The sequence below is a fragment of the Oryctolagus cuniculus genome, chromosome 4 (assembly GCF_051225735.1).
Source record: "Oryctolagus cuniculus isolate XC-2025 breed Fujian yellow rabbit chromosome 4, ASM5122573v1, whole genome shotgun sequence".
Classification (NCBI taxonomy): Eukaryota; Metazoa; Chordata; class Mammalia; order Lagomorpha; family Leporidae; genus Oryctolagus; species Oryctolagus cuniculus.
Window position 1 is genome coordinate 75,809,809 of NC_142870.1, and position 16,759 is coordinate 75,826,567.

The following is a 16,759-nucleotide window of genomic DNA, read 5'->3' on the forward strand; positions in this document are numbered from 1 at the left end:
GCAGTGTCCCGGTCCCCTCACTCCCTCTTGTCAACAGGGAGGGATGTTACTGCCCTAAATCCTTGGTGCTAAGGCAGTCACTCTGCTGATGTTTCTCAGGATGAAGACGATCTCGCCCACGCCCTGATCTGGCCCGAGATTCAACAGGAGCTGAAAATCATTGAATCGGAGGAGGAGCTCTCCTCGTTGCCAGCCCCTGCTCTGAGGATCAGCCCAACGCAGCCAAGTTTTGAATCAAAGGCAGGCCCTTTTGCTTCCTTGGAACCTCCTCGGGGGTTGTCTTGTGGGCCCACTTCTGATCCAGCCTCTGCCCCTCCTGAGGAGTGGACAAGGGACCCACGCAGTGAGAGCACACAGGGGGCTTCCACGGCAGCCAGTGGGGAGACGCCAGAGCCTACCAGTGGCCTCCAGAGATCCAAACCAGAACAAGGCGTGCGTCTAGATCCCGCCAGGCTAGCTCCTCTGGAAATAATGACATTTGAGATGGCGCCTCCACAAGCAAAGGCGGAGGTGAGAGGCCCAGGGAACCTGTCCCCTCCACTCCCACCTGCTCCTCCCCCTCCGACTCCTCTGGAGGAGGCACCCGGAGGCCTGCTGGCAAAGGATGGCCCCGAGAGAGAAGCCTCGTCCAGGGATCTGGGGACAAAGCCCTCTCGAGGTCAGCTGGAGTGCAAAGACAGCCCTGGGCTCCCTCGCCTCTGCCAAGCACGTGAGGCTGCTCCAAGACAAAGCGAACAGCAACATTCAAAGGATGCTGCTGCCGCCGCCGAGGGAACGGGCTCTGCTTTGCCAAGCCCGACAAAGGAGGCTGAGATGGCCACCCAAGGGGAAGGCGACGGAGCCCACTCCCTGCAGGAGCCTTCGGACTGTGATGAAGATGACACCATGTCCGATTCTGCGCAGCATGGCCTGGAGATGGTGGAGCCCTGGGAGGAGCCCCAGTGGGTGACAAGTCCCCTTCACTCTCCCACCCTGAAGGATGTGCAGGAGGCGCAGGTGCAGGGCCCCCAGGGCCCCCGGCTGGAGAAGAGGCTTTCCCACAGGCCCAGCCTTCGCCAGAGCCATTCCCTAGACAGCAAGAGCACGGGGAAGAGCCAGTGGACTCCCAAGGTTCCCTCTTCCAGTAGTTGTGCCAATCTGGAGACACAGAGGAATTCTGACCCTCTGCAGCCCCTGGCACCCAGGAGTGAGATTTTGCGGTGGGATGAGAAAGCCCTAAAGTCCTTCAGAGAGTTTTCTAGCCAGAAAGGGACAGAGGCTGTTCCCAGTCAAAAGGGACCAGGAGGTGGTAGTGTTCAACCTGCACTGGCAGCAGCCGGCCCCGCCAGCCTAGCAGAGGGCCAGGAGCTGCGAACACAGGTGGAGCCCAGTGACGCTCAGACTAAGCAGGGCGGTGGTTCTAGGCCAGAGAGCAGCAAGGAGAGCTCCCCCAGCGGGCAGGACAGCAGCCCGCCTGCAGAACACTCCCCAAAGTTACAGCTGAAGAGCCCCGAGTGTGGACCCCCGAAAGGGAAAAATAGGCCTTCTTCCCTCAACTTGGACTCCGCCCTTCCCATAGCTGACCTCTTCCGGCTTGAGAATGCCGCCTCCTTCAGTTCACCGGGGATGCAGCTCTTGGAGCGGGGAGAGCCAAAGGCCGTGTGGATGGCCTCACCTCACTGTAAAGCAGACCCCTGGAAGATTTCTTCCCAGGACCCCCAGGACCTCAACCTTGTCGCCCATGCCCTGACAGGTCGCCGTAACTCAGCTCCTGTGAGTGTGTCAGCCGTGAGAACCTCCTTCATGGTCAAAATGTGCCAGGCCAGGGCAGTCCCAGTCATCCCACCCAAGATTCAGTACACACAGATCCCACAGCCGCTGCCCTCCCAGAGCTCCGGAGAGGGTGCGGCTCAGCCTCTGGAGAAGAGCCGAGAGGAACCCAGCTCCCCCCGTGGCCTGTCTCACAACCCTGCCAAAGGTGAACCCCCCTCCTCCCTGGAAAGCCCGAAGGAAGAGAAACCAAAGCAGGATCTGGGCGCTGTCAAGTCCACACCCGCAGACGCCAGTGTGTCTTGCATATGCGAGGGACCCACGCTTTCGCCAGACCCAGGCGTGCCTAACCTGCTCTCCACCCACGATGCCACAGTGCAATGCAGGAAGCGCACATCAGAGACTGAGCCATCTGGGGACAACCTTCTTTCATCAAAAATAGAGCGACCCTCTGGCAGTTCTAAGCCTTTCCACAGGTCAAGGCCAGGAAGACCTCAGAGCCTAATCCTATTCAGCCCACCTTTCCCCATTATGGACCACCTGCCCCCGGCATCCGCAGTGACAGATTCCAAAGTCCTGCTGTCCCCCATCCGGAGTCCTACCCAGACAGTCTCCCCTGGCCTTCTTTGTGGGGAGTTGGCAGAAAACACGTGGGTGACACCAGAAGGGGTTACACTTAGGAATAAAATGACCATCCCTAAGAATGGCCAGAGACTGGAGACCTCAACCAGCTGTTTTTACCAGCCGCAGCGGAGATCCGTGATCCTGGACGGAAGAAGTAGCAGGCAGATAGAATGACATCAGTTCACCTGCTGGTTTGTGGACACAAATCATCAATCACCTGGAAGCCAACCTGCCTTTTCTAGGTGCAGGTTATCCAAGTTTGGGGATTATTTTGTGCTCTGGCTTCTCTTTTTTTTTTTTTTTTTTCTTCCTTTAGACCATTTATTAAGTAGTCCATTTTCCACAAAAGTGGTCAAGGAAAGGACCAAGAGATGAAATGTAGCTAAGTCTGTATGAGCAAATGGGAAAGGTTAGGAGAGGGAAGAAGATGGAATGCTTGCTCCCCTATTGCCATTGTGTATTACTGTTGAGAGCTGGCTGTCTTAATGTCCTTTGAGAGACAGAAAAATCCTGTCTGTGTCAGCTACTGAGGTTTGAAGGCCTTTAATGCTGTTTAAATCATGTATACTTGTACCATCCCAAACAGAAGCAGATTTGGAGATGCAAACAAAGGCGCGTCTAGATGCCCCCATGGGTGAAATTACCCATCATGCTCTTTCCTTGAAATCCCTTCAGTCCTGTCCAGGATGACTCCATCCATCAGCACAAAACATCGGAATCTATCCTCAAGTGTCAACTCAAGACAGGAACAATCCAAGATGACCTTCTGGCTCTAGCTTATTAATTTGGGACTCCAACCGCCACTGTACAGAACTCTGATTTGTAAACCCACTGCTGGGCAGAGTGGAAGCTGAGCTGAGGATTACCTGGGTGAGGTGCATCTGCAGTGGGGTGTGCAGTAGCGAAGTGAGAGCATCTGCTTTCTTTAGATCAGAGTCCAAGAACAGGATGTCACAGGACAAAGCCTCACACAGATGCAGAACTGAAGTTGGAGTTGAAATTGGTGGGGCATTAGCAGAAAACGTTTCTGGCTCAGCTTCACTTTTCTTCCACCCAAGGCTGGGCCCAGCTTGCCAGGAGAGAATGAGGGGAGGAGCCCTGGCACAGTGGCTGTCACTGCCACTCCGTGAGAGCTGCCCTTCTCAAGAATGTATTTCATGTTAGCCAGTGGGTCCCTTCCTTGCTCTCTCTCCCTCCATTGCTCAAGAGCAGATTTGAGGCATCCCTCTCTCCTCCGTGACTCATCTTCTCTCCCCACCCACCCCAGGCATTCAAACCTGCCCCTCTCCTGTTTGTACTCTCAGAAAAACAGTAAGCCAATTTCATTGTCTTGCAGTTATTTGGAACTTTCAATGGTTCTTCCCTTTCTAGCTGGAGAGATGAAGAACTAATACATCTGCTGGTAGATTTCAGTGCTCCCACTGAAGACTTCACGAGGTACCCCTTCTCAAGTTCAAGTTCAGTTGAATTCTATCCAGAGGCCCAATCATTGCAGAGAGTTCTCTTAGGGCTAGCAGTACCCCTGGGCAAACCTCACAGCCAATACTGGTGGGGCTGGGCTGAACTTTCCTCCTTCAATGAGAAATTGGAAACTGATGTCCTGCATCAGATACAGATTGCCTCCTGTCTTCCTACTAAGCATATAGCCAGTTCTGAAATCTTGTTCTATACCTTTTAAGCCAGTTTCTGTGACAAGGGTAACTGGCCAGTCAGCTGATGCTTTCTGCCTTCAGATAGAGAACTGTGTGAGCAAGAGGAGCTGTTAATAGGTCTCTGGTCAGTGGTTTTGCATTCTCATTGGGTAAGCAAGACATTGGACCAACAGCCAATGAGATGTCAATCCCTAAGGAAAGTCCTAGAACACAGCATTTTCCCAAGGCAAGCAAGGCGAAGAAATGTAGTGGTGACAGACGAGAAAGGCCATGCTCCACAGATTCGAGAAGTACATTCCTGCCTTATCAGAAAATGTGCAGATAAACTTTATGTTGGTCTCAGTGCTCTTGCTCTCGAGGTGTCTATACTCTGATAAGGACCATGTCCCAGCTAGAATGTGAGAGGGAAAGACTGCACTTTGCTTCACTATCAGAACTCTGAGCCAAATAATGAGATATTTAAGCTAGTTTATAATTATTTTAAATTTTTGTTTATAACACTTATAGAATATATTTTTATCTGGGGATAGACTGAGAAGCCACCATTTACAGGTCAACAGGTGGTTATAATTCTAAGGGTAGAAGCACCCATTAGGTTTATAAAATGGCTGCCATGTTCCTTGAGACTGACACCTTTCATTTACAGCCTCACCTTCAGGAGTGTAGGGCTGCGGATGACACGAGGAGACACACCAACACCTTCTGGAGCTATCCCCTACTCTGGACTTTCCTAGCTGGTCAGGTCCAGAAAGCCTTGGAAGCTGACTCAGCAGTGTCTTGGCGGCTGTCATTCCTTTTACTGTCTTCCAGAGGGTCAGTGTCACAAACCTATTTATAAACTTCCTATGGGCGGGGCTAGTCTGGCGCTGATAAAATTCCATTCCATCATAAAAAAAACTCCTATCTCCCCCACCCCAAGTGTTTCCCAAGATACCTTGGAATTACCAATTTGGTCACCATTTTGAGACTGACCCTCCGGAGAATGGCTGGATGGAATCAGAGGGCCTGCTTCCACCCATGGAAGGACCAGAACAGGTGCTGCCAATTCCAAGGTCTACCTAAGGTTCTAGAAGGGGCTGCAGAATCCAACTTCCAACTATCAGTCCTCAAAATAGGGGGGCTGGATTTAAATGTTGAATCTGAAGTGAAATGCGTACATATACCGGTGTTTTCCTCTAGTGTTAATGGCTGCTTAAGAAGATAGTATCCTATATTTATTAGCAAAACAACCCTCTTGGGTCAATTTTTTTTTTTCCTTGAAAGTGGACCAGATAGAGGGTATTCGGTCTTTACTCTCCGCTTCACTTGGAATAGAAGCAAACCCTATTAACATACTGTAAGCCTAATATAAGTCCTAAAAACTAAAAATATACTGCAAGTTAGAATTCTAGATTTGGGGGACATTCAAAACATAAACATCATCATCCTCAAATATTTATTAAGAGCTTAGTAACAATGCATTGGGTACCTTGGTACTTATTCCTCAGTCCTTGACTAGTCCAGTAAAAAGGAGAGGGATGGTAATAAATGGGAGAGCCCATAACCAAGAGAGAACAAGCTTTAGAATTGTTAACAAACCAAGGCAGAGGGGAAAAACAGCAAGTAACATCTTTTAATAGGATTGCTAATGGTATGCAAGCGACTACTGACTTTAATCCATTTAAACACAAGTGGAAATCTAAGAGAGGGGACCAGTGAGACACTCAGGTGTTGAGATCTAAAGAATTAGAGAGCCACAATGAAGCTAGAGTAAGTAGTTCTGAGATTTTGTGTGGCCCAAGTGGATTTTGCAGTGAAGTCCTGTTGGATCTTTGCCAATGAGCCAGGTAGGATTGGCATTCCATACTACTTGAGAGGGGATTCAAGAGACTTCTGTTATCACAAAACGTGTTCATTCCTGTTGATGACGAAGTCATAGGTCCAATAAACTATTTACTTCATGGATGAGGTTTAGCATATAATAATTACATTTCACTGAAACTGGGTGGCAGAATCATTTGTGCAGGGTCCTGTGTGACGGACTGGGGAACCTGATTCCTTTGTCTGGAATCAGAGTAGAAGTTTAAGGTCGATCTAATTCTCACCAGGATTGATTAGAGTCACATTCTACCAAAGTGGGCCCTATCTGCTGACATGAATATTGGAGTAAAATGTTGCCAGGAGTATGATTTTAGACACTTCCAACAGGAAGATCAGCTCAAAGTATGGCATGACAAAGAACGCATCTTCCTTTACCAACACCTTCCCTAGCAAAATAAGGCCACAAGAGGGCGCAAACACCTTCCCAAGCACGGAGAGAAGGGGGAGATCGGTGCCAGTCCAGATAGGGCAAAATTGGGGGCCACACACATGGATGGGTACAGAGTAGGTCGTTAGTAACCTGGAGGTGCATGAGAAATGCAAGAATTCTCTAAGAGAGTGAAGGAAAAGTCCACAGCCATGTGTTTTGCGGATGAGTAACAATGCTTTGCAATAAGTTAATGCCATAATATTTTCAGGCTTATAATTCTGCCAAGTAAAGCACTTTTCAAAGGAGTCTGTTAGAAAGCCACATGATTTCAGCTGTTTTTTTTTTTTTTTTTTGAGCTCTACATGTTTCCAAAGATGTAATCAAAATGTTTTTTCTATTGATTATAAAAGTATAAATAAATATTAAGCCTATCCATAGAGACATTTAAATGTAATTAAAAGATTGTTATGCTTTAAAAATGTACTCTAATAAATGATGTAAAATGCAGTGCTTATGCTGGACCTCTGAGCTAGAGGAGGACATGTCCTATCAGGAAAGTAGATTTTATGCTTCAGACTCATCGTTCTAGTTCTGTTTGATGTCATTTTTGTGTTGCTGTTGTTGTTACTTCGTTTGGTCTCACAGCAAAATCTGCTTTAGTAAACTTGTTATTTTACATATTAATAATTGTCATATGTTTGCAATTTCACCCTTACTATTGCACTCACACAGGGTGCCAAAGCTGCCCAGTACATATATATATATATGAAAAATGAAAAGCAAAAGGCTCATTACTTCTCAGCACTCCATGGCTTAGGGAGTCACGAGGGGCCACGCTCAGAGATGTGAACTCAGCTTTCCTACTATTTGAACCAGTGAGGGGGACTGTTTTATTTTGGTGATCATGTCAATGATGCTCCGGGGGAGGAAAAACAAACTGTGTTAGTCGGGAACATATGATCATACAGAGGGGGAGGCCGTGGGAAGACCTGTATGAGCCAGGTTCCCACTCAAGTGATCCTTGCAGTACAAAACACCCTTGCTAAGGAGACAGCAATGCTAGCATGTTAGTCTATTTAAAACCTTACACTCACCACTCAGCCATGCGCCCATCTTCCTTCAGTAGTGCCCCGAAGGCCTTTTTTCTCCTACACTCCCAGATTGTCATATGCCTGTTTGTCTCCCAACTCCCCTGACCCTGCCCCCCATAACACACATATACCATTCATTCCCCTGACTCCCAGCCTTTCCTAGTTTCTTTGGAGGCATTCTATCTTTATCACACCCCCTTGAACACACACACACCTTGGTCTCTTCACTGTCCTTGTCATTTCCTGGACTTGAACACAACTCCTGGAAGGACACTCTTTTTTTGCAGAAGGCTGCACTCTCCCACGACACACAGACTTTCAACAGAGTCGGAAAACATTCTTCTCACTTCTACACGATTGCTTCTTTCCATTTCATATACAATCATTACTGAAATTTATGGATCCAGCAATTTCACTTCTACCGTTCTTTGTGGTCATGATGTAGTCAATGTCTCAAATTTCCTAGTGTTTGGTACCAAACTTCCTGTTTCCTTCTCCTTTGTATCCCACCATCATCCCAGATGGCTTCAATGTTCTGGAGGAAAACCAACACCTTGCCATAATTGCTCACAGTTTTTTGCTTCTACTCAGTTTTGGCCGTTTGCTTCTTGAGTTTGTTATGTATCACACTGTTTCACAATCCAGGACTTTGTGATTAAATTCTCATTTTCCTTTCTCAGAAACTTCTCTTATCCTTGCTACTTTATTCATTCTATTTGTGCAAGATTACCATTGCCTGGTCCACCCCTACTCTGTCAGGCAGCCCCTCCGGCAACTTCTTTCTTTTCCTCGCCTCTCCAGACCCCAAGGTGCATCTCCTCCACTGTTCTCCCCAGGACCTCTCGTCCTTCAGCCACACTTCCTTGGCAAGTCTCGCTCAAGGGGCCAGGATTCTTGCTGCCCATCTTCTCTACCCTTTTCTGTGCCTATGGCATGGATCTGAGAAAATCATAAACTATGGTATTAGCGCCTTTACACAGTTTGGGTCCTTCACCTCAGTAGAGGCCTCATTCACAAAGCCCACAATGGCCACTCCGCTCTTTTCAACCCTGTCCTGGGCAATCCACTCCACCCCCGGTCCCCATACACACAATAAGGAAAACCGTCTCTCCCAGCACAAGTTTATGATCAGCCTCCCGCCATCACTTCCTCTTATCCGCATGTGTCTTCCTAGCCTCCCTCCTAGTTTAGAGGAATTATTTTCCTTCTTTTCAGTGCTCCTGTGTTTCCAGTCTCCTCCCATCCTTTATTCTCCCCTATATTTCAGCCTTTCCGGCTTTGGGCTTCTTTCCCTCCGCATATAATATACCAAGGTCTCTCCTTCCTTAAACAAAAGGCTTCCTCAACTCTGTCCACCTGTACCACGTTATCGTGACCAGTCTTGGAAGAGTCATCATCACTGTTCCTACTTCTTCATTTCAGTTCACTATTCTGGACCAACTGCAACCTGACCTCCATCCTCAGTGCTCTGCTAAAATCTCTGGCTAAAGTCACAAATGACCTGATTGCCAAACTGATACTTTTCAGTCTCTTGACTACCTATTATGTTTGATATGGTCAATTTTTTTTTTTTTTTTTTGAAGCCCTATTTCCCCTTTCTTGGTCATCCATTTTCTTGATCTCAATCACTTCAGTGTTTCCTCTTCTTTGCCCTTTAGTTATTCACTAAATTTTCCCTTCCTTCTTTTCACATCCTACCTCATTTATGTACATGGCTGCTTCCACCACCCACACACTGGAGATCCACCCCATCCCTGTTTACTCAAGCATGGACTTTTAAGTTTTTCATTAGATGTCTTGTGTCTAAACAATTCCAGACTTCTGTCCTTAAGAATTCATTGAGCTGGGACTGGCACTGTGGCACAGCAGGTTAAAGCTCTGGCCTGCAGTGCTGGCATCCTATATGGACGCCAGTTGAAGTCCCGGCTGCTCCACTTCTGATTCAGCTTCTCTACTATGTGCTTGAAAAGCAATGGAGGACAGCCCAAATGCTTGGGCCCCTACACCCACATGGGAGACCCAGAGGGGCCTCCTGGCTTCAGATAAGCTTAGCTCCAGGTGTTGCAGCCATCTAGGGGAGTGAACCAGCAGATGGAAGACCACCACCCCCCTCCCCCCGTCTCTTCCTCTCTCTTTCAGATAAATAAATCTTTTAAAAAAATAAAAGTGTATTTAAAAGTGTATGTTACTGGGCTGCACTCTCAGAATTCTAGCTTAGTATATCTGAGTGTCCAGGGATCACCACTTTGAGAACATGTGGCCTACCAGGTAATACAAATCCAAACTCCTTAATGTAGAATTTAAGTCCTTCTGTGATCTACTCTGTGCTTAGCTCTCTAGCATTATTGAACTGGTTATATGAATACCTTGATCTTTGTGTATCCTGTGCCCAAAGCCACGCTGGATCACAGGATCCTCCCAAATTAGAAAGTACCATACACATGACCCACAGGTGCCCTCCCTGTTTCGGTTAAGTCCCGGCACTCCTTCCACAGTGAAGCCTCCCCTGACGCGAACAGCCCCCATTCCCATGAGGCGAAGCTGATCACCCCCTTCTCTGTATCAGCACTCTATCTCATATAGACTTCAACGAGCTCTCGTGTGACACCTGATTCAATTGCCTGCCTCCCATTAGTTAATGAACTCTGGACGTCACTATCTCTGGCACCCAAGCAGTGTCTGGCCAGAGACATAATTGCCCAGTAAATAGAAATGGGGGGGGGGGGGCAGCAGTGGTGGAGGGGATAATAGGCAATGGAAGGAAAGAAGGCTCGCGGAATAGAAACGTGGAATCTGAATGAACAGGATTCTGAACATTCCCACCATGCTCGTTTCTGTGAACCATCCTCCTGAAACAGTCACCCGCTGCAGGCCACCCAGACAACTGACTGAGCATCTTCATTCCTTCCCCAGATCCCAAGTTCACCTACCTGATCTTTTGCTAACCATCCTTTCCACATACCTTTAATTCGAAACATTAAAAAAATTACAGAAAAGGCCCTTCTTTTAACAGGTATGCATTTCCTACTTTCACAAGCAAAGATTGTGTCCCTTCTCCCACCTGACCCATAACAATATCCAGAGATCCATGACGTTTCCCCTTCCCCATGAATGTGGCATCTACAAAGAACAGGTGGATTGAGCAGCAGCAAGTTGAACTGGAGGGTTTTACCCCAGGAATGCTGCTGATTCTGGAGGCAGGAGCAGGGGGACTTTGCAATTTCACTAGCCAAAATTAATTGTTATTCCTCATATCCACTTACGTTTAGCTAGCCTGCTGTGCTCCTCTTTTAGGACACAGCCAAAACAAGGCAAGCCAGAAAGAGGAATTGGGTCTGTTTACAAAACTGCATCATTTCTCAACAAGGTTATTCTAGTTACCTTTCAATGCTACAGCTAAGTTGGGACCACTTTGATGAGACATTCTGTGCCCATGCCAATGATTTTGTTCCTAGCCATCAAGAAATTTTATCAAAACATTTACCAGCCAAGAAAAGTGTACGCTATGGCGTATCAGGTAAAAGCCACCTCCTGCCCATATGGGCACCAGTTTGAGTCCTGGCTGCTCCACTTCCAATCCAGCTCTTTGCTATGGCCTGGGAAAACAGTAGAAGATGCCCCAAGTCCTTGGGGCCCTGCACCTGTGTCAGGGAGCCGGAGGAAGCTTTTGGCTCCGGGATTCAGATTGGCCCAGATCCAGCCATTGCGACCATTTAGGGAATGAACCAGCGAATCTCTCTGACTCTGTCTCTGCCTCTCTATAACTCTGCCTTTCAAATAAATACATAAATCTTTTTAAGTGTATCTTCCAAGATTCCAAGGAATAATGAGATGGCAACTTCCTTGTCTTTTCTCCACCCCAAGAACGGCCATATTTAAGCTCAACCACTTTAAAAAGCCATCAACTAATACACTGGTTTTCCTGTTCTTTCACTATACCAACTTGTTCCCACATTGGGCACTGAATTATCCCCAAAGCTATTTATATGGCTCAGTCTCGCTTTGTCTCGTCTCTGTTCAATCATCGTCTCAAAAATGCCTTCTGGCAGTGCCATTCCTGCCACTAGTTCCTTGGCCTGATCTACTTTCTCTTACTGCACTTTCCTCTCCCACCAGAAAACCTTTTATGTATAAATCCTTTGCTGTGTGTAACGCACCACCGGTGCCCTCACACTGTGAGCTCTGTAGGACGGGGCCTTCAGACTTCTCACTCCCTGCTGCATCCACCAGGTCCGACACAGCCCCTGCTGGTCATTAGACATTTGTTGCATGGCTGAACAGTCTGATGGAATGCCAAATGATTTAATTTTTTAAAAAATGTTTACACATCAAAATAGTTAAGGAAATAGTTACTATAAATGTAAAAGTAGTTACTTGGGCATCTACATACACGCCTACACTTCACAATGCTTCTTTTGCTAAAAATCCTATGGAACCCTGTTACAAAAATTGTTTTCATAGCAGTTTATGAACTGAACGATTGATCTTTTTACTTTCTAAGTCATATTTTGTTTCACCAAAAGCTTCATGGTGTAAAAAACCAAATCCTATACAGAAAACAACATATTTTAGGGGGTCTACAACAGGCCTCAGAAGTTTGGGTGCCTAGTGGCAACATGAATGGAAATAAATATATCACCTTCCAAGAACAGGGGAGGTGATAACTCAAAGGATCAATGCTCGCAAGCGTGGAGATTCTGGAAAATGGATATATATGAAATTCTCTGAGGATAAAGCATTAACTTTGAATTTCACATTCCCTCATAACTCCCGATGCTTGGCTGCATGGTGTAGCTGAGGATTCCTCACTCTTCTGGTTTCTTGGTATTTTCAATCTGTTCCTCCACGAGCCCACATGGCACACACATCTCCCACTGGCCAGGCATAGGTCACTTTCTTTCCTAAATGTGGCAGACCTACTACCTTGAAAAGTACTATTTCAAACAATGCAGAGTAAAAGGAAAACCTCTGGAAATAAGAAAAGTGAAAGAACAGGATATGTGACAACAAAGCCCTGAGCCACAAGGCCGTAGTGCGTTCAAAAGCATCTTTATATGTCACGTAGTAGTAGCCCAGCAAAGCCCCATCTCAGCAATACTTACAGCAGAAGACAGAGAACCCCACAGGACTCTGACTCACTCTTTCCCCCGTGGACTCCAGCACTGCTAGCCGCCTGAATGGAGAGAAGCAAGGGGGGCAGGCAGGCAACTCGTTGGTCTCCCACCAGAGATACCGGCCAGCTGAAGACTAAAGATAATCAGCGAGGACGGAAAGAAAAGCAGACACACCAACGGACTGTCAAATGATACACGAGGTGTGTTCACAGATGAATGAACTATTTCAGAGCCAGACAACAAATCAATCTCTTTACTGGAGAGGCATTCATCTCATATGTGTATCATTCAAATATACTAACACATGAAAGATCACATCACCTTGTTTATGGATACATTTAATATCCTTTACCCTTCCCAACTTTCAAAACATAATAGTATACAAAATATAAAATATCTTAAATATTTATAAAAATTGCAAGAAAAAAATAGAACGTACGAAAATATTTTTATCTGGGTTTTCCCTCATTGTTGAGAGGCAGCTTAGTTTGCCTTCAGTTCATAATTGTTGAGTGGGTAGGAGTATGCTCTGCCTAACACTATTCTGTCCCGGAGGAGCTTAAATAAAACATAGTAGTTGCAGAAGAGGATGAGAGCCATGGACAGGGTGTGGTTCCACTTCTCCGACCGCAACAAGGAATACAGCTGGTAGAAGACAACACTGCCCTCAATAAGGATAAGCAGGTTTAACAGCCTTAATGGACGATGAAAGAGAAACTGTAAGGAAGTTAAAAACAAAATGTTATTTCACAGATGAGTGAAGGCTATAATTATTCAGTTACTGTTCACAACTAACTTCTTATTTACGAGTTTCCATATACAGTAACAAATAGATCTGCTTGTTAAATTTGTAATCAGGCTATTTCTTGGTGTGCAGAACCAAACTTTTCCCTTTTTGTTCCAGGAACAATGGAACAAATTTAATTTCAATGTTCCTGAGAAATGAAAAGGTAATATACCCCAAAGAATACTACCTATAGACATTTTTCTTATATTTTTAAATTTTTATTTAAAATTACCAAAAATACATTTAATATAAAGGCTTGAAAAAGTACTAGATGGGAAATAATTTAGGTTTTATAATTCAAGAGGTAAAAATTGAGGATATTACCTAATTGAGGATATTACATAATTATTTAAACCATAACAATCTGAAAACAATAAAAGCATCTTAGCTGGGGCCGGTGCTGTGGCATAGCAGATTAAACCTCCGCCTGCTGCACCAGCATCCCATTTATGTGCCAGTTCAAATCCTGGCTGCTCCACTTCAGATTCAGCTCCCTGCTGATGGCCTGGGAAAGCAGCAGGAGATGGCCCAAGTCCTTGGGTCCCTGCACCTGCATGAGAGACCCGGAAGAGGCTCCTGACTTCAGATTGGCCTAATTCCAGCCATTGCAGCCATATGGGGAGTGAACCAGTGGATTGAAGACCTCTCTCTCTGTCTCTCCCTCTCTCTGAAACTCTGGCCCTCAAAAGAATAAATAAAAGTTAAAAAAAAAAAATCCTTAGCTTAGGGCTGATTTAAGACATAAACATCATCAGTAGTCAATTGGAGATAGAGGGAAAGTATTACAAGTTGAAATATCAATAAAATAGTTTCTCAATTTTACTTTTTAAAATATATTTATTTATTTGAAAGTCAAAGTTACAGAGAGAGGGAGACAAAAAAGGCAGAGAAAGAGAGAGAAATCTTCCGTGTGCTGGTTCACTCCCCAAATGGCCACAATGACTAGAGCCAGGAGCTTCTTCTGGGTCTCCCATGTGGGTGCCAGGGCCCAAGCACTTAAGCCATTTTCTGCTGCTTTCCCAGGCCATTAGCAGGGAGCTGGACTGGAAGAGCAGCAGCCAGGATTCAAATCTGTGCCCATATAGGAGGCAGGCGTTGCAGGCAGTGGCTTAACCTGCTATGCCACCCTGCTGGCAAAACTCTTCACCTACTAGGGTCACTCACTAAAATCCTCTACACTGTAAAATTCTGCTGTTCATTTATTTATTTATTATAGATAGTGAAAGGAAGGGTGCAGGTGACAGGCCAAGAAGGAAAAGAGAATTAGAGTTGGACACTCAGACCAAATCTTTCTCTCCAAGGCACTAACTTTTAGTTTACCAATGAAAAGGTGTTATGACTAGAAAGACACAGTTCACAGGTTGCAAAGGAATGTTACCTAACAATTCTGCTGAATCTGGTGCTAAATTTATATGAAAGATAGACTGTAATAATGGTAGTATAGTAGATCTGAAAGAAGTTTAGATGGAATGTAGACTTCAGAGCTTAAACCTGAGAATGATGACAAATACTCCTGGCAGCTCTGAAAGACACACAAGTCCTCAAGGTCCCCAGGAGGAGGAGGAAAAGGAGGTTTAACCTCAGTTACTACAGGAGACCCAGTGATACGGATAAAATTGGGCCAGAATTAATTTTCTATCAGTATTGAGAATCTGAACATTCAGATGCCATGCTGAATCTACAATTAACTGTGCCAGTAAGCTACAAACAGAAGGAGCAGCAAGGTGAGGGCAGGCTTTAAAGGCTAAGAGCTATAGACAGACACATTTTAAATGAATGCTATCAAACCTTAGTGTGCTTAAGAATCATTTCCAAATACACAAATTCCTGGAATCCTCCAGAGACCCTGATTCAGATGCATGGGACAGGTTTCCACCTAAAGAGTGGACCAGGGGCGGGTGCTTTGTGCAGCAGTTAACATGCTGCCTGGGGCCCCCGCACCCCATATTAGAGCGCCTGAAGTTGAGTGCTGGCTCCACTTCTGATCCAGTTTTCTGCTAACGAGCACTCTGTGAGGCAGCAGGTGATGACTCAAGGAGCTGGGTCCATGCCACCCATGTGGGGACTCAGATTGCTTTCTGGGCTCCTGGCTTTGGCCTGGCTGACCCCTGGCTGTTGTGGGCAACTGGGAGAGTAAATCAGCAGACAGAAGATACCTTTCTCTCTCTCTGCATTTCAAATAAACAAATATTATTTTAAAAATTTTATTATAGAAGAGTAAGCCAGGCTGTGGCGTAGTGGGTAAAGCTGCTCGCTGCAGTGCTGGTATCACACATGGGTGCCAGTTCGAGTCCCAGCTGCTCTACTTCCGATCCAGCTCTCTGCTATGGCCTGGGAAAGCCGTGGAAGATGGCCCAAGTGCTTGGGCCCCTGACCTGCATGGGAGACCTGGAAGAAGCTCCTGGCACTTCAGTTAGTTTTAAGATGATCTCCGTTCAAAGGCAATGTACTGCACTATGGACACCGTTACTAAGAACAGTTCTCCACATTCATCTCTTCTCCCCACTCTCATTGGCAGGCTGGCTCTTGATAAGAAAATACTTCTGCCTCCTAAAGCCATTATTTCCGGAAAACCGAAAGATCAAAAAGAATATGAAACAAAGCATACATTCAAACAGGACAGAGGTTGGATTTAGTGGGTGTCTATTGCTTGTTACTTCCTTCTTTTATATTTTTTTTCTTCTAGTCCAGGTAAAGGCAAAATAGGTCACCAGTCTTAGCAGTTGTCTGACTTTCAAAGGGGAAGTTAAAGTAACTCAAGGAGACAATCTATATGACAAAAAAAAAAAAAAACCAAAAACATGAAAATCATATTATTACTATACTCAGTATCACTTAAGGATACCATCAAACCAAACTATTGCAAAAAAAAATTTTAATGAAAAAGTCTTAGATGATTGCCTACTTATTTCAAATAATACTAGATTCAACAAATTCTATTCTAACAGCCCAGGTACTGAAACTAGAATAACAGTGTATGACCTTTAAATTGCATTTCAGAAGACATTTTCAAAGGACAGGGGCTACTGTTATAGTAATAGCAGTCATTACCATGTATTAATTTCTTAGTACGTGCTCTACACTGTGCTAGGTGCTAACACATAGAACAGTCTCCTAACACCCCTAAGCCTATGTGTGAAACTAAATAAGGAGAACCAGGGGCTGGCGCTGTGGCACAGAGGGTTAAAGCCGCAGCCTGAGGTGCTGGCATCCCCTTTGGGCGTCGGTTCGAGTCCCAGCTGCTCCTCTTTCAATCCAGCTCTCTGCTATGGCCTGGGAAAGCAGAAGATGGCCCAAGTCCTTGGACCCCTGCACCTGCATGGGAGACCCAGAAGAAGCTCCTGGCTCCTGGCTTTGGATCAGCTCAGCTCTGGCCGTTGTGGTCATTTTGGAATGGAAGACCTCTCTCTCTCTCTCTGGCTCTACCTCTCTCTGTAACTGTCTTTCAAATAAATAAAATAATTCTAAAAACAATAAATAAATAAGCAGCACTTATGGGGCCAGTGTTGTGG

At 45.7% G+C, this 16,759-nt stretch overlaps 2 protein-coding genes across 17 annotated transcripts in view; one reads left to right on the forward strand and one right to left on the reverse strand.

The window, feature by feature from the left end:
• Positions 1 to 6,939, forward strand: part of ARHGAP31 (Rho GTPase activating protein 31) — a 128,906-nt gene extending 121,967 nt beyond the window's left edge. For both annotated transcript variants that reach the window (XM_051819004.2, XM_051819005.2), the window contains exon 12: positions 100 to 6,939. In XM_051819004.2, coding sequence (XP_051674964.2) covers positions 100 to 2,547 — 2,448 coding nt within the window. In that variant the 3' untranslated portion in view covers positions 2,548 to 6,939. The remainder of the gene's footprint in view (positions 1 to 99) is intronic.
• Positions 6,940 to 12,684: 5,745 nt separating this feature from the next.
• Positions 12,685 to 16,759, reverse strand: part of TMEM39A (transmembrane protein 39A) — a 35,027-nt gene continuing 30,952 nt past the window's right edge. For 11 of the 15 annotated variants that reach the window (XM_089331718.1, XM_051819006.3, XM_089331721.1 and 8 more), the window contains one exon: positions 12,685 to 13,177. In XM_089331718.1, the coding sequence (XP_089187844.1) occupies positions 12,944 to 13,177 (234 nt within the window). In that variant the 3' untranslated portion in view covers positions 12,685 to 12,943. Of the gene's footprint in view, positions 16,017 to 16,759 lie in introns of all 15 variants that reach the window. The other 4 variants (XM_089331720.1, XM_089331727.1, XM_089331719.1 and 1 more) reach the window with 1 other exon arrangement.